Source organism: Trachemys scripta, chromosome 1 (assembly GCF_013100865.1).
Source record: "Trachemys scripta elegans isolate TJP31775 chromosome 1, CAS_Tse_1.0, whole genome shotgun sequence".
NCBI classification, from domain to species: domain Eukaryota; kingdom Metazoa; phylum Chordata; order Testudines; family Emydidae; genus Trachemys; species Trachemys scripta.
Genome location: NC_048298.1, coordinates 339492479 through 339518140, shown reverse-complemented (window position 1 = coordinate 339518140; position 25662 = coordinate 339492479). Strand labels below are relative to the sequence as shown.

Genomic DNA, 25662 nt, shown 5'->3' with positions numbered 1-25662 from the left:
ACCTCAATCTGGGACAGTTCCTCAGCTTTCTTACCTAGAAGATTGGTGAGGCATGATTTGCCTTTGAGAAGCTGTGTTGATTCTTCCCCAACATAACGTGTTCATCTTTGTGACTGACAACCAATTTGCCTGGTACTGAAATTAGGCTTTCTGGCCTTGTAGCGGGGTGGTCGCCCCGCTCCTGCCCGGAGAGGGTTGAAGCAGCCCTGGAGAGGGCTGTGGTGGAGAAATGCTAGGCTGATTGGGAGAATATAAGAGGCTGAGGGCCAGAGACTGAAGGACACACCCTCTCTAGCTCCCTAGAGAGAGAGAAGGACCGGGCTGCCTGGGAAGCTGAGGAGGGTTCATAGGTTGGAGCAGTGCTGGGGAAGGGCAGAGGGAGCTGGGGAGCTCCAGCCTAGCAAAGCCCCAGGCTTCAGGCTGAGTTAAGGGCCTACAAAGGGTACTAGGGCTGGAGAGGGGCAGCCCAGAAATAGGCAGAGGCATCTGGTCCACCCCCCCTTCCAAATGATGAGTGGTTTACAGACTGCGTCTGCCCCAGTGAGCAGGGGCTAGATGGACACTGGCATTAGCCACTGAGGCAAGATGGGAATAGGGGGTTGAGGGATCCCCTGGGAGGGGAGTCCCCGAGTGAAGGGGTACTGCGGTGGGCAGAACCCCTGGGCAAAGGGCACCGGGGTCTGGGAAGGACACGGAGCCAGCGGCAGGTGAGACACTGGCCAGCAGAGAGCGCTCCGGGCTGGAAAGAGCTAATTCCCTGGACAACCAGCAGGAGGCGCCATGCCAGTGTGTTGTCGCCCGGTCACAGGCCTGTATTGCCAGGATCACCTCTGAAACCTGTATTAAAAATCAGCATCACTTTAGCTATTTGCTAGTTATCTGGTACAGAGGCTGATTTAAACAATAGGTCTCAAAGCACAGCTTGTAGTTCTGCAATCTGCTTTTTGAGTTTCTTCTGTACTCTTGGGTTCATCCCATCTGGTCCTGGTGTCTTAATACTGTTTAATTCATCAGATTGTTCCAAAATGTCCTTTACTGACACCTCAACCTTGGATAGTTCCTGACATCTGTCACCTAAACAGAATGGCTAACATGTGGGAGTATCCCTCACATCCTCCGCTGTGAAGACCAAGGAAAAGAATTCATTTAGCCTCATCTTGATGGCTCCTTTAGCAGGCCAATCATCCACTGGCCCCACTGATTGTTTAACAGGCTTACTGCTTCTGATGTACTTCAAAAAAAATTTGCTGTTATTTTTTGTGACTTTTGCTAGTTGCTCTTCAGATCTTTTGAACTAGGTACGCAGTATCGCCTAGCCCCATTCAAGGAGTATCCTTGTAACAAAGCCCGATGCTAACTCTGTCCACATATCTGTTCAAGTGACATCATCATAGGACCTAATCAAATCAGCCATACCATCAGGGACTCGTTCACCTGCACATCTACCAATGTGATATATGCCATCATGTGCCAGCAATGCCCCTCTGCCATGTACATTGGCCAAACCGGACAGTGTCTACCCAAAAGAATTAATGGACACAAATCTGACATCAGGAATCATAATATTCAAAAACCAGTGGGAGAACACTTTAACCTGTCTGGTCATTCAATGACAGACCTGCGGGTGGCTATCTTACAACAGAAAAACTTCAAAAACAGACTCCAAGGAGAGACTGCTGAGCTGGAATTGATATGCAAACTAGATACAATCAATTTAGGATTGAATAAGGACTGGGAATGGCTGAGCCATTACAAACATTGACTCTATCTCCCCTTGTAAGTATTCTCACACTTCTTATCAAACTGTCTGTACTGGGCTATCTTGATTATCACTTCAAAAGTTTTTTTCTCTTACTTATTGGCCTCTCAGATTTGGTAAGACAACTCCCACCTGTTCATGCTCTCTGTATGTGTGTATATATATCTCCTCAATATATGTTCCATTCTATATGCATCCGAAGAAGTGGGCTGTAGCCCACGAAAGCTTATGCTGTAATAAATTTGTTAGTCTCTAAGGTGCCACAAGTACTCCTGTTCTTTTTGCGGATACAGACTAACACGGCTGCTACTCTAAAACCATTCAAGAAGTATGAGTCAGATACTGAAAAAAATAATCAGATTGGTTGAAAATATTGAGATTTTAAAATATACATATTTGAATTTTGTTTTCATGTGCCTTTGGTTTCTAAGCCCTTGGGGTGCACCTGATTCAGGTTTTCTAGCTTTTCTCCAACTCACTTTTTATAGAAAACTGAAAGTTGAGTTTCCCGCACAATATCTAGATTGCTGAAGTTGGGGCTTTAAGGAAGATGGGAAATGGTGCGAGACTCACAATAAAATCCCAAGAGGTAGAACTGCTGGCCCTATCTCAAGCAGAACACCCACAAACTAAGCCAGGGAGGGTTCGTTAGTAAACATTTCTGGTCACACAGTCCATCAGTGGCAGAGATGCTCTTTCCCTCTGCACTGGTGAGAAGAGGGTTACACCACAGTAAGACGGATATAACAGTGACAGGCTCGCACAGTTGCTGTGTACCTGAGGCATATGTAAGCGGGTCTTCTTCTCTTGCTCTCTCCAAAAATCCCCTTAGAAATCCACTCACTGTCACCCCCAAGCACCCCATATCTGCCAGACACACCAAGGTGCTGGAGTCATGGGGTTTCCCTGAAGCAGCTGTCACAGGAGGCTGTGGTAAGAAGCCTTTTATAGACAAATGTCAGGAGTGTTGCTCTGTGGAACCCTGACATAGCCCTGCTCTTAGGGTCTCAGAGTATCTGAGCACCTTGAATGTATTTATCCTCCCGCCACCACTGTGCGGCAGGGCAGGGCTATTACCCACCTGTGCAGCAGCTCAGAGACAGCCAATGGCTCCCCCACGGTCACACATCTTAAGGGAATCAAACCCAGCTCTCTTGAATCACAGATTCAGGCCTGTGCTATAGCACATGGGGATGGCAAGGAGCCAGTTACAGAGGTTTGATTTGCTGGATTGTTCTCCCCCGACCTCAGTGCAATTTAGAGCAGCCTGGGGACTGGGCTGACCTCCGCCCGCTGGTAATGGCTTTCAAGAGCACAGCTCACCCTGGCCAAATCCCTGCAGATGGGAGCCACCCCAGAGTGCCCCCTTGGGGCCTGAGGTAGCCCTGCCCTTCCCTCTAAGGTCTTTGCAATGACTTACTCTCAGCCTGGAATACTTAAAACAAGAGCCCCCTTTGTGAGGTCGCACTTATTCAGTCTTCTTCAAAACACAGGTTCTCCTACCATCCAGCCCCATTCTCCTTTTCTCAGGAACCACCACATCCCCCCTGCACCATCCTGCTTGCTTGGGTCAGAGTTGGTTCAGACTTGCCACACCCTCTGCTCCTCCCCGGAGGTCCTGCCCCATCTATTCCCACTTGGCCCTGCCCCCTGCTCCTCCACTTCCCCTGAGGCTCAGCTCCCAGCCAGGCCAGAGACAGGCCTTGGTAAAAGCTACCCTAGGAACCCAGTCGGCTGTGCTGCCCTGGTGGGGAGTAGGCTCAGAAGGTGTGCGGTGTGCAGAGCCATTCATGGGGGTGGGATGGCCTGAATGGCTTCTCTTGGGTGTTTAACCAGAGACGGGAGAGTGACAGATCAGGTGTAATGGGAAACAACATCCACCTCCCTTCTCTTTATTGACTGTATCAACAGGAATTCTGAGGTCGGAGCAGCCACTGGCTCTTTATGGGTCAACATCCCACCCGTCAACCTTGCTCTCCACGGACACAGTCACTTTGTAAATGCTGCTGCCTGCTTTCGTCACCATCCCCCAGTGCACAGTCCTCCCTCACCAGCCCTTCTCCCATTGCTCCAGGCTTTAGACCCTATCTGAATCTCTCTCTATAGAGTGGAGATCAGGAGCTCATGTAATCTCTTATGTAAGGGTCCAGGATGGAATTGGAGGCCCGTGTTTTTCATCTCCTGGGTCACCAGCACTGGAGCCGGGAGATGAGTTGACCCTTCACTTGACGAACACCCTGATTATCCTCGCACGAAGGTGTTTGCTTTTCACACTGTACACGATTGGGTTCATCAGAGGCGGGATGAGCAGGTAGACATAGCCCAGGAGAATCTGCAGCAAGGGAGGAGAGCCCTTCCCAAATCTGTGTATCACAGACAAGCTGATCTCTGGTGTGTAGAAGAGCAGGACGGCGCAGAGGTGGGAGATGCAGGTGTTCAGGGCCCTCAGGCACTCCATGTGGGACGTGATGCTAAGCACTGTTTTGAGGATCATCACATAAGAGAGGAAGATGAGCAGTGAGTCCAACCCCATTGTTAAGAATGTAACAACCAAGCCATAGATGCTGTTGATTGTGATATCGGAACAAGCCATCTTCATGACCTCCTGGAACAGGCAGTAGGAATGGGAGAGGACATTGGCTCGACAGTATCGGAACCGTTTTAAGAGAAAGGGGAGTGGGACTGTTAGGGCAAACCGTATTAGCACAAACACAAGTCCCACCTTGGCTATTCTCTGCAGGGTTAAGATGGAAGCATATCTCAGTGGGTTACGGATTGCGATGAAGCGGTCAAAGGCCATCAACAGGAGAATGGAGGATTCAATGCATTGAAATAAGTGGATGAAGAACAGCTGAGCAAAACAGGCATCAAGGCTGATCTCCCTAGAGTTAAACAAGTATATGCCCAGTATCGTTGGCATGGTGGATATCAATATGCCAAGGTCTGTGATGGCCAACATGGAAAGGAAAATGTACATGGGCTCATGGAGGCTTGGATCTGTTTTTATAATGAACAGAATGAGTGAATTTCCTACTATCGAAATAACATACATTAAGCAGAAGGGGATAGAGATCAACAGGTAGACGTCTTCCTGCCCAGGTATCCCGGTGAGCAGGAACACTGCAGAGTTGAAGTTGGTGTCATTGACAGCTGACATAATGTACTGGGCAGATCCGGGGACTTTTGAACTTTCCTTCCTGAAATGAAAAAGAACAGGAGACTAGATGATATTTAACGAGACATCTTTCTGCTCTCAGTACAATTCTAGAGACTCCCAGGAGCTCAAGGAAGATCAGCAAAAAAACTAGTCTTGGATTTACACCACCGGTAGGAAGCTAGGCACAGCCAGACTGGATCACACCTGTAGCCCATCTAACGCAGTAACCAGTGCCCTGTAAACTACCCAGTGGCCAGTTCCAGATGCTGCAGAAGAAGGTGGAAGAAGCCCTGCAATAGGTAGCTTTCTCCCAGGGAAAGTTTTCCCTTTACACCCACTATTTAGACATATTGTGTAGTGTAAATCAGGAAGGTTTAGAGCCTATTCAAGCCTTTTTTAAAAAAATCCTGATTACTCTAATTGGATTGTCTGGTTACCCATATAAACATCCCGTCCCTCTTTGAATCCTGCTAAACTCTTGGTCCCATTGGTATCTTACGGTAGTGAGTTCTGCAGCCTACTTGAGTGCTGTGTGATTTTACATTTGTGACCTTCCCACAGACACTCTTTCTGGCCCTCCCCTTTGGAGCGTGGCCCATTGCAAGTGCATGGTGAAAACAGTCATTGTATTGATCTGTCCTGCATTGAAATTCTAAGTGAACGTGTTTTTTTTCTGCACCCCAGAGAGTCCAAATTATGCCACTGCAACTTTTCATCACATGGGATAAATTCTCAGGGCCAGGTTCTTAATTCAATAACAGTGACTTCAACTGCATCACTCCAGATTCCCCTGTGTAAATCCAGAACAGGGCTCTATTAACTTTTCTTTACCAAATGCTCCCAGTGACAGACTGTGACACCCAAGAATCCCTCCAAGAGAAGCTGAAGTGTTTTGCCTGGCCAGCATTGACTGAGTCCAAAGAGTCTGATCATCGACAGGCTTCTCTTCATCGTCACAAGTCCTGCATCCTCTCCCCATGCAAGGGGCTGTAGATAACTGGCAAGTTACAAGCTAACACAGACAGTTACTTCAGTTGTGCGAGGGAGGGATTGGTGTCCAAATGGATGAATAGTTTAAACACTAGGTTTGCTCTAATACTCAATTGAAAGTGCAAGTTACTTCAGCCATGCTTGTGTAAGAAGTGATGGGTTTTAATTACATACAACCTCTATTACAGGTCCCTTTCCTGCACCACAGCTCTATTTTTTGCCGAAACACTGACCAGAGGTCCTGGTCTCTCAGGACTTTCTGGAAAGTCTTGCACAGGTATTGTAGAGAGATTGTGTTCATTACTCTGAATGTGAGTATTACAAACAGCTTTTGGTCAGTTACCAGGGGATAGTATCATACACCTGTTCACTGAAGAAAGAGTTAATAGCACAAACCCATTGCAAACAGTATGTGGAGTACTTCTGAAATACTTTTGAAAGCAAAAGCCATTAAACAGTAAACACTGCTCCTTCCGGTATAGATTCGAACAACTCTGTTGCTGGCTTACGATTTACATGCATGTCATGAACGTTTGGTCTGTAATATTTGTATTACAATGAAAAGTTTTGACATAACATTTACACGTCTGTACTGTAGTACACACATGTCAACTCATTCTTTCTCCTCTCATCTTCTTTCAGAGATGATTTCTCATGTTAGACTTGGACTTGAAATGTAAAATGTATGTAAACAGAGTCTGAATGAACTCTCCCCTGACAGATAGCTGGAAGGAAGAGAGACATCAGGAGCAAACTGTACTTATATGAACACACCTACTGTGCCTACATGTCCAGCAGATAGAGAGGTGTTGCTCAAAGTGATCAACTTTGGCTGGTGTACAAATCACTTTAGTACTGAATGCAGGGATAGTAAAATGCTGTTATCAATGTTGTTGTCTTTAGTGTATGAATAAAGGGGAGCAGAACTGTGCTTAACCTGTCCCAAATGAGGGGGTCACCCTCAGCTGAAAAGACATCGTTAAGCCAGGGGTTCAAATGCCAGAGTCCTGTGAAAGAAAGGGGGGTGGGGACAGGTTTCCCTGGCAGGAGTTATGGACTCTCACAAAGGGTCCCCACTGCCAAAGACAAGGGTCTTTTCCTGCCCATTGTTCAAAGATAGAACTGAATATGCTTTATTAGGAACCTTTGTTATTTTAAGTGCTTAAATGAGATCTGAAATCACTTGTGGTGGGACAGTGTTTCTGCCCAACCTGCTAAAAGCTGAGGTCACAGCAGCGAGGCAGGTGGCAGCAGAAGGTAACTGACAGTTGACCGGATGGATCAGAGCAGAACGATTGGCTGGTGGGGCGGCAACTAGGGAGGAGTCATGGCTGACAGGGTGGCCAGCCTGAGCAAGTGCTCAAATCACAAAGCAAGCAAGGTGAATTATACCCCCTGTGGGAGGTGAACTCACACAGATGCACCTCTCAACCCTGTGTCCTCCCTGACCAAGGACGACCACAGTGAGGTGAGGTAGCAGAGAAGGGCATTGTAAAGAAACTTTTGGTTGTAGAACTGAAGAGCATAAGGCAGAAGCCACTGCCCCAAGCACTCTGGGATGGGTGTCCTGGTCACAGTTTTAGGATTATGAATCCTGCTTGTGGAATTTTCCCTAATTAATGTCGGTTGACTTCTCTCCTATCATTAAAACTTTCTTTCCTCAACTCAGTCTGTGTGCTTGCAAGTAGGGAAATATTGCCTCCCAGAGGTGCCCAGGAGGGGTGTGTAATTTCCCAAGATACTGGGTTGGTGCTCAGGCCTCTTCTTTGTTGTATTGTTGAAAAGGAATCCCTAAATACAGAACCCGGCCCTGGTTGTTGCTGGCTTCACCTGGCAGAAGGGTTACATGTATGTCATCTGGATTTCTTCAGAACTTGGAAAGATCACATCTCATCCTTCAATCAATCACTTCTCATCAAACTATGCTCTAGTAGCGCCTCTGTCCCTGGGTTAATAGCTGACTGGTTCTCCTCAGGTTCTGTTCTGTCAGTCTGTAGCCTGTATCCAGAGTGGTAACAGGCATTAGGATCAGCATAGAAAATATTCATTCCCTGAGCTCTCACTCTCTTATACATAGTAACCCCCGCACCTGTTATTCAGGCATGATGCAGGATTTCAGGAAGTGCATTTAAAAGTCAAATGCATGTGGAACTTCATTTCCCACATGGAAGTTGTCTATTGCTCTCTGACTGCCTATGACCTGTATTCATAAAATCTATAGCACCCGGGAAAGGGATTGGGACAGACATGGAACTGAGCTGCCATAAGGAATGTGTATGTTAAACCCAGTTCTTGTCATGTTTACATTATGGTTATCTTGGGTTAATTATTTTGATGTTTATGTGATGGCTATATTGGGTGAAACCGGTTTGGCTCTTCTTAATTTAATACCAGGCTCCTGGAAAATAAACAGGAAGGGAAGCAAGAGATGTAGAAAAGCCATCTCTCAGTCAGCACTTCAGGGAGCCTGAAAGAAAAAAAACTGAGTTACAAGCTGGAAAGAGCCTATTTCCTGGCTCCAGCCACGCTACACAGCTTGTTTTGCCAGCGCTGGGAGTCTGTCCAGAGATGGGGCAGCTGTTACTGAGAAGCTCTTCAGACTGACAGGAACAGAGAGTGCTGGGGAAATCTGAAAGCCTTTGGCCTGCCTGGGTGCTCATCAGAGAGGGAGGGCTTGGGGTTGGAGAAATGTACAGACTATTTTTTTTTAAACCCTCTTATTCTCCCATGTTACGCTTCATTCCTATTGTTCAGATTAAACAATATTTTGGTTCAATAATGTTGGCTGCTCATTCGTCTCACCGCTAATAACAGACTCCCTGAGAGAAGAACCAGAGTTTCCGAACCCACTGGGATCTGCTCGGCAAGCACACTTGACCCACAGTGTGCTGTAGCCCAGTGCCCAGCCTGAGGGAGGGAGAATGGAGGGATCCATCCCATGAGCGGGTAGGCTACAAGGCCTGACATCTGGCACTCAGAGACCAGAGACGGGGAAGAGATGCTGGTAACCCCGTCACTATAGGGTAAAAATTTGCCCTCTCGGACCTGTTACCACAAAGCAATGCAGCTCTGAATTCCTATGTTCACAATCGAGCCAGAGAATAAATCCTTTGAAAATGCATTTGCTGATTAAATTTCCAGAAGCAAATAAACCTGAGGTGATTTGGTCACTCGTCTCACCACTGCTCACAGCCTCCCAAAGGGAAGAGCCACAGGTACCAAACACACTCTGACCTACCGGATAAGCACAGCTGACCCACACTGTGCAGTAGCCCAGGGCCCAGTCTGAGGGTGGGAGGACTGTGAGATTATATCCCATGAGAGGAAAGGCTATGAGTCCTGCCATCTGGCACTCAGAGACCAGAGAGGGGGCTGAGATGCCAGTGGCCCTGTAACTCTGAGGGGTATCTACAGGGCAGAAAGGCTGGAGCCTTCAGCCAATCAGGAGATAGAAATATGCCTCATCAGATCTGTTACCAAAGAGCAATGCAGCCCTGAATTCCTGTGTTCACAATGAAGTCAGGAATTAAAACCTATGAAAATGTATTTGCTGCTTAAATTCCCAGGAGCAAATAAACATGAGGCGATTTGGGAACTAGTCACTGATATTCCATGGGGTTGCTTCTCACTCAACCCCTGGCAGGATTGGGCCCAGAGCTCATGGCACCTCTAGAAATGGGACAGATTAAGAAATCTGACTCGGGGCATCGAGATTCTAACATTGCGCGCTCGCTTTGACTTTCAGATTTCTGTGTAGCTTGAACAACCCACCGTGGAGCATGGGCAGATGTAGAGGAGGGGTTACCAAGCTATCTAGTTCTGCCTGCCCTCCAGCCCCCTCCCCTCCAGCCCCTGTCACTGAGTCACTCTGACAGCCCAGCTGAGTTCACTGCTGCAGCACAGAAAATCTGCCAATGTAAACAGTTTGCAGCCTTTACACTTCATTTCATATTTTAAAGATAGTGAAACCTGCCAACGTACCCAATTCCTGCTAGACTTGGAGCCGCTAACGCCAGGGGTCTTACCCTAAAGGGCAAGGAATCATCGGAGAGGTTGCACGGGCAGCAGGCAGTATGTGTTCAGATAGGGAGGCAAGTGTCTTTATGAAGCATGCCTGCACATTCCCTTGGGACCACTTGGCCATCAGGGAACCTCAGCTGCTTGGCTTCCTGTGCACCAGCTTTTGCCCCCGTCATGGCCAATGGCAAACCACAAGAGGCCAAATCCCAGGGGATGTGTGGTGATCCTACCCAACAGTTCTGCATCACACTCCCTGCTGCAGGCTCTTCTCCTGGAATCCAGGCTTGTCATCACTGTTCCATATGGTTCTGATTAGTCACATGGCTACATCGGGGGTGGCCGAATGGTAATGATGATGCTGTCACAGCTGTGATCTGGCTGAAATAACATAAAATAAAATAAAAATAATATAGGACCTGATTTCTCCACGGTAGCCCCCTTTCCTGTATTACAAACCCAGGGTGAAGGCCAGGGAAGGGAGATTCCACAAGGCTCCCTACATGGAAATTTCCCTTTGATCATTCATGTATGAAACCTTGTGCAATGTCTCTTCCCTGTTCTGCATGCTGGTTTTGTAATGCGGGAAAGTGGGCTGCTGGCAAGAAATTGGGTCAAATATTGACCCTCTCAACGAATTCTAGTGGATTGGTGAGGTATGATTTTATTTTGCAAAAGCCATGTTGACTTTTCACCAACACATTATTTTCATCTATGTGTCGGACATTTTGTTCTTTACTATAGTTTCAACCAGTTTGCCAGGCATTGAAATCACGCTTACCAGCCTGTAATTGCCATGATCACCTCTGAAGCTCTTTTTAAGGGGCTTCAGATTAGTTATCCTCCAATCATTTCGCGCAGAAGCTAATTTAAATGATAGGCTACAGACTAAAGTTAGTAGATCTGCAATTTCACATTTGAGTTCCTTCAGAACTCTTGGGTGAATACCACCTGGTCCTGGTGACTTCTTACTGTTTAGTTTGTCAATTTCTTCCAAAATCTCCTCTAATGACACTTCAATCTGGGACAGTTCTGCAGATTGGTCACCTAAAAAACTGGTGAGTCATGATTTCCCTTGGAGAAGCTGTGTTGACTCTCCCCCAACATAATGTGTTAATCTTTGTGTCTGATAATTCTATTATTTTCTATATTTTCAACCAATTTGCCTGGTACTGAAATTAGGCTTACTGTCCTGTATTGCCAGGATCACTTCTGGAGCCTTTTAAAAAAATCTGCATCACATTAGCTATTTGCCAGTCATCTGGTACACAGGCTAATTTAAGCTATAGGTCACATATCACAGTTAGTAGTTCTGGAATCTGGTATTTGAGTTTCTTCAGAATACTTGGGTAAATCCCATCTGGTCCCAGTGACTCAATACTCTTTAATTTATCAGTTTGTTCCAAAACGTCCTCTAATTACACCTCAGCCTGGGACAATTCCTTATGTCCGTCACCTAAACAGAATGGCAAAAGTGTGGGGATATTCCTCACATCCTCTGCAATGAAGCCCAAGGCAAAGAATTCATTTATCCTCACCTTCCTTGAGTGCTCCTTTAGCACCTCAGTTTTCCCCTGGCCCCATTGATTGTTTGGCAGGCTTCCTGCTTCTGATGTACTTTGAAAAAAACTTGCTGTTATTTTTTTTTTACTTTGGCTAATTGCCGAGATTTTATGAGCTAGGTAGGCAGTATCGCCAAGCCCCGTTCAACAACTATGAGTCGAAGCCCGAAAAAATTATGAGATGGGTTTAAAAATACTGAGATTTTAAAATATACTTATATGAGTTTCTTTTCCAATTGCATTTGGTTTCTGAACCTTTGAGGTCACCTGCTTCAGGCTTTCTACCTTTTCTGCAACTCAGTTTTTAAAGAAACTTTTTTAAGAAAGCTGAAAGCTGATATTCTTGCATAATCTCTGGATTCCAGAAGTTGGGGCTTTAGGAAATATTGGAACTAGTGCGAGAGTCCCATTAACATCCCAAGAATTGGTGCTGCTGGCTGTATCTCAAGCAGAGCGCCCACAAGTGAAGGCACTGAGGGTTGGTTAGTGGACATTTCTGGTCACACAGTCTGTCAGTGGCAGAAACGCTGTTTCCCTCTGCACTGGGCTACAGAGCCCCCAACTGTAAGGAACAGGGTTACACCACAGACAGCCGGACATAACAGTGATGGGCTCGCAGAGTCACTGGTTCCCTAGGTACAGCTCAGAGGGTCTCCTCTTCTTGTTCATGCATAAGAAATGCATACGTCCGGTAAGCAAGGCCATACACATTCTTAATAGAAAGGGGCATGACCCAAGCCCAGCTCCATTGCCTGCTGCTAGATCTCTCTTGAATCCAAACAATCCCCTCCTGCCCCCCAGGTCCATCTATGCCCAAATTTGGTGAGTACCCACAAACAAAGGTACTGAGGGTTAGCTAGTGGATATTTCTGGTCACACAATCCATTGGTGGTAGAGACACTGTTTCCGTCTGCAGTGGGTTACAGAGCCCCCTGTGGTAAGGAACGGGGTTACACTCACACTAAAGGAACTCTTTTATATTTACAAATAGATACGTTCTTAATACATTTAGCAAAGTCACATACACTCTAACTACTCAGTAATGTAGATAGAGATAATACAAAAAGTTCATCTGAACATCCATACTCACACCATCCCTTGCAGAACAACCTGAAATGTTAGCCATCACCTTCTGGGCCCTCCCAAGGGCTACATCTCTTTTCCCTACTGCCCTGGGATGCCACTTTTATAATATATTATGCTGACATTACTGTGACGCTCTGCACCTCATGGCAACACCCTGCACCCCCATATTCGTCCTTATAATATGACAGTGTGGTATCCAATGCAAAGTTTGTCATGTTGGGTGTCTTGGGAAGGCTCATGATGCACTAAGCATTGTTGTTATAGTAATATAATAGGTTTTAATTTCATGTATATTGTTATGAAGCTGAAAATGTGTCTTAGTGGCTTAATAGAAGCCCAGGCAAAACTCCCAGGAACAGAGGGGCAGTTCACACCTCATCAGGGTATGTATGGGACAAACCCAGTCCAGCCTCATAGGAACAAAGGACATTGGCCTAGGCAGCAACAAAGGATCTTTTGGACTCTTGAGGGAGTCACCCCCTCCTTTCCTTGGTCAGTTTGGGACTATGATGAGGTAATGCTTACCCGACTCTGAAGGGGAGGGACAAAGCCAAGAGAGAAGAAAGAACATGATAAAAATGAGAGACGTTTGCCATGGTCTCTCTCTTCCACCTCCATCTACAGACACCACCACCAAGCAACTGAAGAACTGATCAAAGGGTCTGGTGGCACCTTAAAGACTAACAGATTTATTTAGGCATAAGCTTTGATGGGTAAAATACCCAATTATTCAGATGCATGTAATGAAAATTACAGAGACAGGCATAAATATACTGACACATGAAGAGAAGGGAGTTACCTCACAAGTGGAGAACCAGTGTTGACAGGGCCAATTTGATCAGGGTGGATGTAGTTCACTCCCAATAATAGATGAGGAGGTGTCAATTCCAGGAGAGGCAAAGCTGCTTTTGTAGTGAGCCAGCCACTCCCAGTTCCTATTCAAGCCCAGATTAATAGTGTTAAATTTTCAAATGAATTTTAGTCAATATCTTTTACAGGATACAAGCCTGTAGGTTCCTTGCATTACTGCTGAATATAATAATATATATAATAATAATTCCTCTCTGAGGCTAGTTCCTGGGTAGGAGGCAGCTGGCAGCTCAGCATGATGATATTACCAGAAACCAGGGAATTAAAATCCTGTGAACCCAAAACCAATTCCTTTTCCAGACGATAACTCTGAGTCATGCTTTTTCCTGAATCTATTGAGAGGAAAATCCATCAGCCAGGTCCTAGAGCAGGGACATAGTGGACACACAACTTCCTGCTTCTCCATGTGGGCACTAATGATACTTCCAAGAATGACCTTGAGAGGATCACTGCAGAATACGTGGCTCTGGGAAGAAGGATAAAAGAAATGGAGGCACAAATAGTGTTCTTCTCCATCCTCTCTGTTGAAGGAAAAGGCCCAGGTAGGGACCATTGAATTATGGAGGTGAATGCATGGTTACACAGGTGGTGTCGGAGAGAGGGATTTGGATTCTTCAACCATGGGATGTCGTTCCAGAAAGAAGGACTGCTTCCCTAACGAAGAGATGGAAGAGCATCTTCTCAGGCAGGCTTGCTAACCTAGTGAGGAGGGCTTTAAAGATGGCTATGTAAGAGAGGGGTATGATTGTTCAGAGCTCCAGTTTGAAACTGGAGAAAAGCCTGTTGAGAGTCTTTGGGTTAAGTTTAGAGGCGAGAGCAACAAGGGTGATGTTGTGGTGGGCATGTGCTTTAGACCACCGGATCAGAAGGACAACTAACAGAAGTTTCCAGATCACAGGCTCTGGTTCTAATGGGGGACTTCAATCACCCTGACATTTGCTGGAAGAGAAATACAGCAGTGCACAGACAATCCAGGAAGTTTTTGGAAAGTGTTGGGGACAACTTCCTGGTACAAGTGCCAGAGGAACCAAGTAGGGGCCGTGCTCCTCTTGACCTGCTGCTCACAAACAGGGAAGAATTGGTAGGGGAAGTAGAAGTGGGTGGCAACCTAGGCAACAGTGACCATGAGATGGTCAAGTTCAGGATCCTGACAAAAGGAAGAAAGGAGAGCAGCAAAATACGGACCCTGGACTTCGGAAAAGCAGACTTTGACTCTCTTAGGGAACTAATGGGCAGGATCCTCTGGGAAGCTAATATGAGGGGGCAAGGAGTCCAGGAGAGCTGGCTGTATTTTAAAGAAGCCTTATTGAGGGCACAGGAACAAACCATCCCGATGTGTAGAAAGAATAGCAAATCTGGCAGGCAACCAGCTTGACTTAACCATGAAATTTTCAGTGAACTTAAACTCAAAAAGGAAACTTACAAGAAGTGAAAATCTGGACAGATGACTAGGGAGAAGAATAAAACTATTGCTCAAGCATGCAGCGGTGTAATCAGGAAGGCCAAGTCACAATTGGAGTTGCAGCTAGCAAGGGATGTGAAGGGTAACAAGAAGGATTTCTACAGGTATGTTAGCAGCAAGAAGAATGTCAGGGAAAGTGTGGGGCCCTTATTGAATGGCAGAGGCAACATAGTGCCAGATGATGTGGAAAAGGCTGAAGTACTCAATGTTTTATTTTGCCTGGTCTTTACAGACAAGTTCAGCTCCCAGACTGCTGCATTGGGCAGCACAGTATGGGGAGGAGGTGACCAGCCCTCAGTGGTGAAAGAACAGATTAAGGACTATTTAGAAAAGCTGGACATGCACAAGTCCATGGGTCCAGATCTAATGCATCTGAGTGTGCTGAGGGAGTTGGCTGATGTGATTGCAGAGCCATTGGCCATTATTTTTGAAAATTTGTGGTGATCGGGGGAGGTCCTGGATGATCGGAAAAAGGCAAATATAGAGCCAATATTTAAAAAAGGGAAGAAAGAGAACCCAGGGAACTACAGACTGGTCAGTCTCGCTTCAGTCCCTGGAAAAGTCATGGAGCAAGTGCTCAAGGAATCCATTCTGAAGCACTTGGAGGAAAGGAAGGTGATCAGGAACAATCAACATGGATTCAACAAGGGCAAGTCATTTCTGACCAACCTGATTGCCTTCTATGATGAAATAAATGGCTCTGCGGATAAGGGGAAAGTGGTGGATGTGATATATTTTGACTTTAGCAAAGCTTTTGACATGGTCTCCCACAGTATTCTTGCCAGCAAGTTAAAAAATTATGGATTGGATGAATGGACTGTAAGGTGGATAGAAAGCTGGCTAGATTGTCAGGCTCAATGGGTAGTGATCAGCGGCTCGATGTCTAGTTGGCAGCCAGTATCAAGCGGAGTCGGTCCTGGGGCCGGATTTGTTCAACATCTTCATTAATGGTCTAGATGATGGGATTAATTGCACTCTCAGCAAGTTCGCAGATGACACTAAGCTGGGGGAGAGGTAGATATGCTGGAGGGTAGGGGTAGGGTCCAGAGTGACCTAGACAAATTGGGAGATTGGGCCAAAAGAAACCTGATGAGGTTCAACAAGAACAAGTGCAGAGTCCTGCACTTAGGAAGGAAGAATGCCATACATGGCTACAGGCTTCAGACTGACTGGCTAAGCAGCAGTTCTGCAGAAAAGGACCTGGGAATTACAGTGGACGAGATGCTCGATATGAGATAGCAGTGTGCCTTGTTGCCAAGAAGGCCAATGGCTTATTTGGGCTGTTATTGTAGGAGCATTGTCAGCAGATAGAGGGAAGTGATTATTCCCCTCTATTCGGCACTAGTGAGGCCACGCTTGGAGTATTGTGTCCAGTTTTGGTCCCCCCACTACAGAAGGGATGTGGACAAATTGGAGAGAGTCCAGCGGACGGCAACAAAAATGATTAGGGGGCTGGAACACATGACTTACAAAGATAGGCTGAGGGAACTGGGGTTATTTAGTCTGCAGAAGTGAAGAGTGAGGGGGGAGTTGATAGTAGCCTTCAACTACCTGAAGGGGGGTTCCAAAGAGGATGGATTTAGGCTGGATATTAGGAAACACTATTCCATTAGAAGGGTGGTGAGGCACTGGAATGTGTTACCTGGGGAGGTGGTGGAATGTTCATACTAGAGGTTTTTTATGGCCCGGATTGGCAAAGGCTTGTCTGGGATGATTTAGTTGGTGCTGGTGTAGTTCTATGATTCTAAGTCCACATTAGCTCCCATTCACTACGCAAGAGGATAAATGGACACAAGTCAGATATCAGGAATAGCAATATACAAAAACCTGTAGGAGAACACTTCAACCTCCCTGGCCACACAATAGCAGATGTAAAGGTAGCCATCTTACAGCAAAAAAACTTCAGGACCAGACTCCAAAGAGAAACTGCTGAGCTCCAGTTCATTTGCAAATTTGACACCATCAGATTAGGATTAAACAAAGACTGTGAATGGCTATCCAACTACAGAAGCAGTTTCTCCTCCCTTGGTGTTCACACCTCAACTGCTAGCAGAGCACCTCACCCTCCCTGATTGAACTAACCTCGTTATCTCCATACTGATTTATACCTGCCTCTGGAGATTTCCATTACTTGCATCTGAAGAAGTAAGGTTCTTACCCACGAAAGCTTATGCTCCCAATACTTCTGTTAGTCTCAAAGGTGCCACAGGACCCTCTGCTGCTTTTTACAGATTCAGACTAACACGGCTACCCCTCTGATAATTAGCTCCCAGTGTGACACAAAATGGGCTAGTGTGAGCCATAGTGACATAGGCCTGGAAAGGACCTCCTGTGACAATGAGCCTTGTGCCCTATTATAGAAGGAGAGATTGACATATCGTCTGGTGCATAAACTGGTCAAATTCCATCTTAAAAGCACCTGGTTGTAGATCTGCCACTACTCCTGTTGGGTGGCTCTTCCAAAGCCTCCCTCCTTGGATGGTCATATATCTCCTCCTTTCCAGTCTCATTTTACTCCTGGCCAGTTTATCCTCCTTTGTTCTTGTGCCAACGCTGTCAGGAGCTTGTCTCCCTCCCTGGTGTTTAAACCCCCTTCCCCAATGTATTTATAGAGCAATCTGATCCCCACTCAGCCTGCATTGTTAGGCTAAACCTGATAAACTCTTCCAGTCTCCTCATAATAGAGATCCTCCATTGCCCTGACCATCGTAGGATCCCATCTCTGCACCTGTTCCAGCCTGAATTCTTCTTTCTGGAATACACATGACCAGAATTTTACACAGTTTGCCAGAGGAGGTCTCACCAGTACCTTGTGTAAGGATATTAATACTTCCCTAACTCACCTGACACATTTTAGGATCTCATTTGCCTGGTTCAGAGACATCATATCGGTGGCTCACAGTTATCCTGAGACTGACAAATACACCAAGGACTTTCTCCTCCTCTGTCATTTACAAGTTTGCCTCAGCTGTATACACAGGGGTGTAGTGACTAGAAGAAGGGAAGATTGAGAGCTGACTTGTTGACAGTAAACAAGCCCTTTCACAGGTACAAAATACCAGCTACTAATGGGCTCTTCAATCTAGCAAGAAAAGGTATAACAAGAACGAATGGCTGGAAACTGAAACCATACAAATTACATTTGGAAATGAGGCACACATATTTAACAGCGAGGGTGCTTAACCAATGGAACAAACTCCCAAGGGAGGTGGTGGATTCTCCTGATATTTCCAAATCAAAACTGGATGCCTTCCTGGAAGATGCGCTTTAGATGAAGCCAAGTTATGCATTAGTCAGTCACAAGTAACTGGGTTCAGTTCAGGGGTAGCTGGGTGAAATTCTGCAGTAGGTCAGACTTGATGATCTAATATTCCCTTCTGGCCTTAAATTCTGTGAATCTATGAATTGTTGTCTTGAGTGGATCAATATCTTGGATAGAACTTGAACAAATTGCTAATCTGAATGCTGACAGGCTCTCAACAAGGATATATGTTGGCCAAGAAGAATCAGGATTGTCACAATAAAACCAGGATATATCATCTATTTACATCCTAAACCTGGTGCTTTCTAGTCTTGGGAGATATCTCACAATTTAATCATTACAGGTGTGGAGAAAGTAAATAAAGAAGTGTTATTTACGTCTTCGCATAACATAAGAAATAGGGGGCACCAAATTAAATTAATAGGCAGCAGGTTTAAAACAAGCAAAAGGAAGCATTTCTTCATATAATGCACAGTCAACCTGTGGAACTCCTTGCCAGAGTATGTTGTGAAGCCAAGACTTTACCAGGGTTCAAAAAAGAACAAGATAAATTCCTGGAGGATAGGTTCATTAATGGCTATTAGCTAGGATGGGCAGGGATTGTGTCCCTGGCCTCTGTTTGCCAGAAGCTGGGAATGGGCAACAGGGGATGGATCACTTGATGATTAACTATTCTGTTCATTCCTTCTGTGGCACCTGGCATTGGCCACTGTAGGAAGATAGGATACTGGGCTAGATGGACCTGTGATGGGTTGGATCACAGAAAAGCCCTTGGGAACTGCCAACTGATGTGCTAAGACTACTTCTGCCCTGGCTTTCCTGCCCTGACCAGCTAGCCTGCTTCAAACCCAGACCCAGGTCTGAACCACATCCCCTAACAGCTGCAGGCTGCATTTTCTCCCAATGAGACAGTCTAAGATGAGCCCTCTGTGGCTGTTGCTCCATTATTTGGCAGTTAGACCCACTCAGCCTTAATGGCTGCAAACACCGGTCTGGTGACTGTGCTGAAAGGCTCAGTATCATCGTGACACTCCAACATTTCCCTCAGAATTCTACTAGCTACCCCTTGCTGTCACTCCTGAGGTGGCCTGTGGAAACTGACATAGCCCCGATCCCAGGGTCTCAGAGTATCTGAGCACCTTGTACGTATTTATCCTCTCGCCATCTCTATGAGGCAGGGCAGGGCTATTATCCACCTGTGCAGAGGCTCAGAGACAGCCAATGGCTTGACCATGGTCACACATGGAAAGGGAATCAAACCCAGTTCTCCTGAATCACAGAGCAGTGCCCAGACAACAGGACCAGACTTCCAGCCATCTAAGGAGTCAGAAGTATGTGTGGATTCTCTGCTGCATCAGCAGAGATCCCCGCTTCGCTGTAGAGAGCAGAGATGGCAAGGAGCCAGTTACAGTGGTTTGATTCACTGTCCTGTTCTCCTCCTGCATCAGTGGGGTTTAGAGCAGCCTGGGGGCTGAGCTAAACTCTGTCCAGTGGTAACGGCTTTCAAGTGCACAGCTCATTCTTGCTAACTCCCTGCAGATGGGGGCTATCCCAGAGTGTCCCCTTGTGGACTGAGGTAGCCCTCCATACACCCTGCCCTTCCCTCTAAGGTCCGTTCAATGACTTACTCTCAGCCTGGGATATTTAATACAAGAGCCCAATTTGAGGGTTCACATTAATTCAGTCTTCTCTAAAACACAAGGACATCCTCCTCCTTTACTCAGGAGCCCCCCCCCCCACCAAACTCCTTTTTGGGGTGAGCATTGGTGCAGTCTTGCCACAATCCATGTTCCTTTTCCACAGCGGCCCAACCCCCTGCCCCATCTCTTCCCACTAAGGCCTTCCCCCTACTCCTCCTCCTCCACTTCTCCTGATGCTCCCCTCCCCATGCCCCGGGGCCAGGTCACCAGTTGGGCCATGGAAAGAGCTACCCCAGGAGCCCAGGCTGCTGTGAGGAGCCACAGACTCTCCATCTTCTCTGGCGGGCATCCTGGGGGGCAGGGACACAGGCTGGGGGCTTCTCTTGGGCCCCCACACCCTTTGTCCAGGGCAGCTGGAGGATCTGGTGCGCCTCACAGTGGCTCTAGCTCAGCAGGCATTTTTTAAAATGGCCCACGTTTAGCTTCTGGCCTGGGGAGAGGGTGGAGTGTTGGGGGAAGAGGAGGAGAAGCGGGTGGATCCTGACAGGGGAAGAAGAGGGTGAGGGGCAGCATCACAGAGAGGGTGGGGTCCTGCCTCTTTCCCTCTTTTGATTTTGAAAAGGTGGTCACCTAACAGTGAAAGGGATGGGTGGGACAGGAGCTAGCTGTGTCTCTGTTGGGGAGATGAGGACCATTGCTGGGGTAACACAAATGGAGGGGAGGAAGAGGGAACCTGGGCCTGAGTCTCTTCCTAGGACTCCTGTGTGTCAGACCCTCACTCACACACGCAGCTCTGCTCTGCCTCGGTGTGGAATGGGCTCAGAGGTTTATTGTATGCAGAGCCATGAATGGGGATGGGGGGCTGTGAGAATGGCTTATCTTGGGGCTCCTGTGTTAATCATGTCTCAGACATGACTCAGTCACAAGCACCTGGCTGAGGGCGTAGGGGAAGGGTGGGTGTTCATGTCCCTTGAACAGCCCTTGTCCACAGCTGGTGCAGCCCCCATGGATCACACAGCTCCCAGAGCGCTCGGTAATGGCCAGGACTGTGACTGCACAACAGCATTGCAGACTTTTTCATGGCCTGTGAATGTTTAACCACAGACGGGACAGTGACAGGCCAGGTGTAATGGGAAACAACATCCACATCCCTTCTCTTTCTTGACTGTATCGAGAGGAATTCTGAGGTTGGAGCAGCCACTGATGCAGCTCTTTTTGGGCCAACATCCCACCTGTCCCCTGGATCTCCACAAACAAAGTTACTTTTTAAATGCTGCTGCCTGCCTTGGTCTCCTTCCCCCAGTGCACTGTCATCCCTCACCAGCCGCTCTCCAATTGCTCCAGGCCTTAGACCTTGTCTGAACCTACCTTCAAGTCAGCAGGCCTGCTATGGGTACCTGCATGGCCCCTCAATATGCCAACATTTCTATGGATAACTTAGAACAACGGTTCCTCAGCTCTCGTATCCGTACGCCCCCTACTCTACTTGCGCTACATTGATGACATCTTCATCATCTGGACCCATGGAAAAGAAGCCCTTGAGGAATTCAACGATTTCCACCCTGCCATCAACCTCAACCTGGACCAGTTGACACAAGAGGTCCACTTCCTAGACACTGCAGTGCTAATAAGCAGGGCCGCTGAGAGTGGGTACAGGCCCTGGTTAAAAAAAAATTTTGGGTCCCCCGGCAAGGGCGGAGGGCTAAACAGCCGGGGAGACCGGATCCCAGGCCCCCTTCTGGACCGCCGGGCCCTGGTAATTTGTACCGGCTTCCCCCCCGCCCCTTGTCGGCCCTGCTAATAAGCAGTGGTCACATAAACACCACCCTATAACGGAAACCTACTTATCGCTATACTTACCTATATGCCTCCAGATCACATCACACAATCCATTGTCTACAGCCAAGCTCTAAGATACAACCACATTTGCTCAGATCCCTCACACAGAGACAAACACCTACAGAATCTCTATCAAGCATTCTTAAAATTGCAATACCCACCTGGTGAAGTGAAGAAACATATTGGCTGATCCAGAAGGGAACACAGAAGTCACCTACTACAAGACAGGCCCAACAAAGAAAGTAACAGAACGCCACTAGCCATCACCTACAGCCCCCAACTAAAACCTCTCTAGCGCATCAAGGATCTACAATGCACCTTGAAGGACAAACCCTCATTCTCACAGACCTTGGGAGACAGGCCAGTCCTCGTTTACAGACAGCCCCCCAACCTGAAGCACAGACAGCCCCCCAACCTGAAGCAAATACTCACCAACAACTACACACCACACAACAAAAACACCAACCCAGGAACCAAACCCTGCTATAAACCCCGGTGCCAACTCTGTCCACATATATATTAAAAAGACACCATAAGAGGACCCATACACATCAGCCACACCATCAGGGACTCATTCACCTGCACATCTACCAATGTGATATATGTTATCATGTGCCAGCAATGCCCCTCTGCCATGTACATTGGCCAAACCAGACAGTCTCTATGCAAAAGAATAAATGGACACAAATCTGATATCAGGAATCATAATATTCAAAAACCAGTAGGAGAACACTTCAATCTCTCTGGTCACTGAATGACAGACCTCAAAGTGGCAATTATTCAACAAAACACTTCAAAAACAGACTCCAACATGAAGCTGCAGAACTGGAATTAATTTGCAAATAAGATACCATCAGATTAGGCCTGAATAAAGACTGGGAGTGGTTGGGTCATTACCAAACCTAAACTTAATTTCCCCAGCACTAATTTTTCATGTTACTCACACCTTCTTGTCAACTGTCTGAAACGGGCCACTCTCTTACCACTTCAAAAGTTATTTCTCCTCGTTTTCTGCTGTTAATTGATTAATCTTGCTAGATTGACCTAACGCTTTGTAAAGCAACCACCAACATTTTATGTATTTATATCTGCTCCTGTATCTTTTACTTCATACATCTGATGAAGTGGGTTCTAACCCACAAAAGCTTATGCCCAAATACATTTGTTAGTCTCTAAGGTGCCACAAGGACTCCTCGTTTTTTTTTGTTTTTTTAATATATATATATATATATAGTGGAGATCACTAGCTCATGTCATCTTGAATTTAACAGTCCATGGTAGAATAGGTGGCCCATATTTTTCATCTCCCATGTCATCACTGCTGGAGCCAGATGATGAACTGACCCTTTACTTGACGAATACCCTAATTATCCTCACACGAAGGTGTTTGCTTTTCACGCTGTACACAATTGGATTCATCACGGGCGGGACGAGCACATGGATATAGCCCAGGGGAATCTGAAGCAAGGGAGAAGAGCCCGTCCCGAATCTGTGTATCACAGACAGGCCGATCATTGGCGTATAAAACAGCAGGACGGCGCAGAGGTGGGAGACGCAGGTGTTCAGGGCTCTGAGGCACTCCACATGGGACGTGATGCTCAGCACTGTTTTGAGGATCATCACATAAGAAAGAAAGATGAGCAGCGAGTCCATCCACACCGTAAAGACTGAAACAGACAAGCCATAGATGCTGTTTACTCTGATATCTGAACAAGCCATCTTCATGACATCCTGGTTTAGGCAGTAGCAATGGGAGAGGACATTGGATCGACAATATCGGAACCGTTGAAGGAGAAAAGGGAGTGGGAGTATTAGAGCCACCCCTCTTAGCACACACACCAGTCCCATCTTGCCTATTCTTGGCAGGGTTAAGATGGAAGCATATCTCAGCGGGTTACAGATCGCGATAAAGCGGTCAAAGGCCATCAACAAGAGCACAGAGGATTCAATGCATTTAAGCAAGTGGATGAAGAACAGCTGGGCAAAACAGGCATCGAGGCTGATCTCTCTAGAGTTAAGCAATAATATACCCAGTGTCGTCGGCATGGTGGATATCGATAAGGCAAGGTCTGTGATGGCCAACATGGAAAGGAAAATGTACATGGGCTCATGGAGGCTTGGATCTGTTTTTATAATGAACAGAATGACTGAATTTCCTACTATCGAAATAACGTACATTAAGCTAAAGGGGATAGAAATCCAGAGATGGACGTCTTCCTTCCCAGGTATCCCAGTGAGAAGGAACACTGCAGAGTTGAATTTGGTGCCATTGACAGATGACATAATGTCCTGGGCAGGTCCAAGGAGTTCTGAACTTTCCTTCCTAAAAGGAAAAAGGACAGGAGACTGGATGATATTTAATGAGACATTTTTCTGCACTCAATGCAAGTCTAGAGACTCCCAGTAACTCAAATAAGATCAGCAAAAATATAGTCTTGGGTTTACACAACAAATAGGAAGATAGGCATTGCCAGAGTGGATCAGACCCATAGTCCATTTAGACTAGTATCCAGTGACCGGTTCCAGATGCTTCAGAGGAAGTGGAAAACACCCTGCAATAGGGAGCTTTGAAATAACCTACTCCCACTAATTAGACAAATTTAGCGGTGTAAATAAGGAAGGTATAGTGCTCATCAAAGAGTTCTTGAAACAATCCTCTCTAATTGGATTTTCTAGTTATCTATATAAACATCCAGTCCCTCTTTGAATCCTGCTAAACTCTTGTCCCCATTGATATCTTGTGGCTGGGAGTTCCACGGCTTAAATGAGTGCTCTGTGATTTTACAATTGTGACCTTCCCACAGACACTCTTTCTGGTGGTCCACTTCTGAGTATGGTCCATTGTATCATGAGATGTTTGTAAATCCATGGGAAATCCATGGGGAAAATTGTCATTGTATTCATCTTTCTTGCACTGAAGCTATTTATAAAAGTGTTTCATTGCCTCATTGTTTATACATTTTTATTGTTCCACTCCTGAGAGCATGTCTACATTATGCGCTGTATCGATGGGCAGCGATCAATCCAGCGGGGTTCCATTTATCACATTTAGTCTAGACATGATAAATCGACCACCGAGCGCTCTCCCGTCGACTCTGGTACTTCACCGGAGCGAGAAGCGTAGGTGGAGTTGACGGGGGAGTGTCAGCCGTCAACTTATAAAAGTGAAGACACCATGGTAAGTAGATCTCAGTACGTCGACTTCAGCTTTATTCACGTAACTGAAGTTGCATAACTTAGATCCATCCCCCCCCCCCAGTGTAGACCAGTACTCAGAGGCCAATTTAAGCCACTGCCTCTCTCCAGTACATGAGATATATGCTTAGGCACAAGTTCTTAATTCAGTAACATTGACTTGAATGGCATCACTCGAGATTTATTTGTATAAATTCAATCAGAACTGGGCTCTTTAACTTTCCCTTACCAAATTCAGACGGTGATACACTCTGACCCCCCAAAATCCCTCCAAGAGCAGCTGAAGTGCATTGCCTGGCCTATGTTGACTGAATCTAGAGAGTTCAATCATCCTACAACCTTCTCTTCATCCTCACAGCGCTTGCATCCTCTCCCCAAGCGACAGTCTGTAGATATTTGGAAAGTTACAAGCTAACTCAGACATTTACTTCATTTGGGCAGGTGTGAGGTTAGTATCACATATGCATAAACAGTAAAAACATGAAGTTTCCACTAATATCCAGTTGAATGTGCAAGTTACTTTACCATGCTTTGTAAGGGTTGATAGACGTAAATTACATACAACCACTATTACACTCCCCTTTCCTGCACCTCAGGTCCACTCTGCTGAAACACAGACCAGTGGTTCTGTTCTCTCATCACTTTTTGGAAAGTCTTGCACAGGTATTGCAGAGGGATTGTGTTCTTGACCCTGAATGTAAGTGTTAGAAACAGCTACAGGTCAGTTACCAGGTGATGGAATTATACAACTCTTCACTGAACAAAGAGTAAATAGCACAAACCCATTGCAAACAGTATGTGAAGTATTGTAGCTCCTCTGTCC

The 25662-nt window shown here is 46.4% G+C and overlaps 2 protein-coding genes across 2 annotated transcripts; both read right to left on the bottom strand.

Moving 5' to 3' along the window:
• Nucleotides 1-3980: 3980 nt before the first annotated feature.
• On the bottom strand, nt 3981-5844 carry LOC117872307 (olfactory receptor 51G2-like). Its single transcript, XM_034760633.1, has 2 exons — nt 5813-5844; nt 3981-4956 (listed from the first exon to the last, which is right to left on the bottom strand). The coding sequence occupies exons 1-2, from the start codon at nt 5821-5823 to the stop codon at nt 3981-3983; spliced, it is 987 nt and encodes a 328-aa protein (XP_034616524.1). The 5' UTR covers nt 5824-5844.
• A 17147-nt stretch (nt 5845-22991) lies between these two features.
• Nucleotides 22992-23927, bottom strand: LOC117872300 (olfactory receptor 51G2-like). The gene has a single exon (XM_034760619.1). It carries the CDS (start codon nt 23925-23927, stop codon nt 22992-22994), a length of 936 nt encoding a protein of 311 aa, XP_034616510.1.
• Between the last annotated feature and the right edge of the window lie 1735 nt (nt 23928-25662).

Bases quoted from the DNA above. Each gene is read 5' to 3' on its own strand.
- LOC117872300 (XM_034760619.1), bottom strand. From the start codon at position 23,927: ATGTCATCTGTCAATGGCACCAAATTCAACTCTGCAGTGTTCCTTCTC.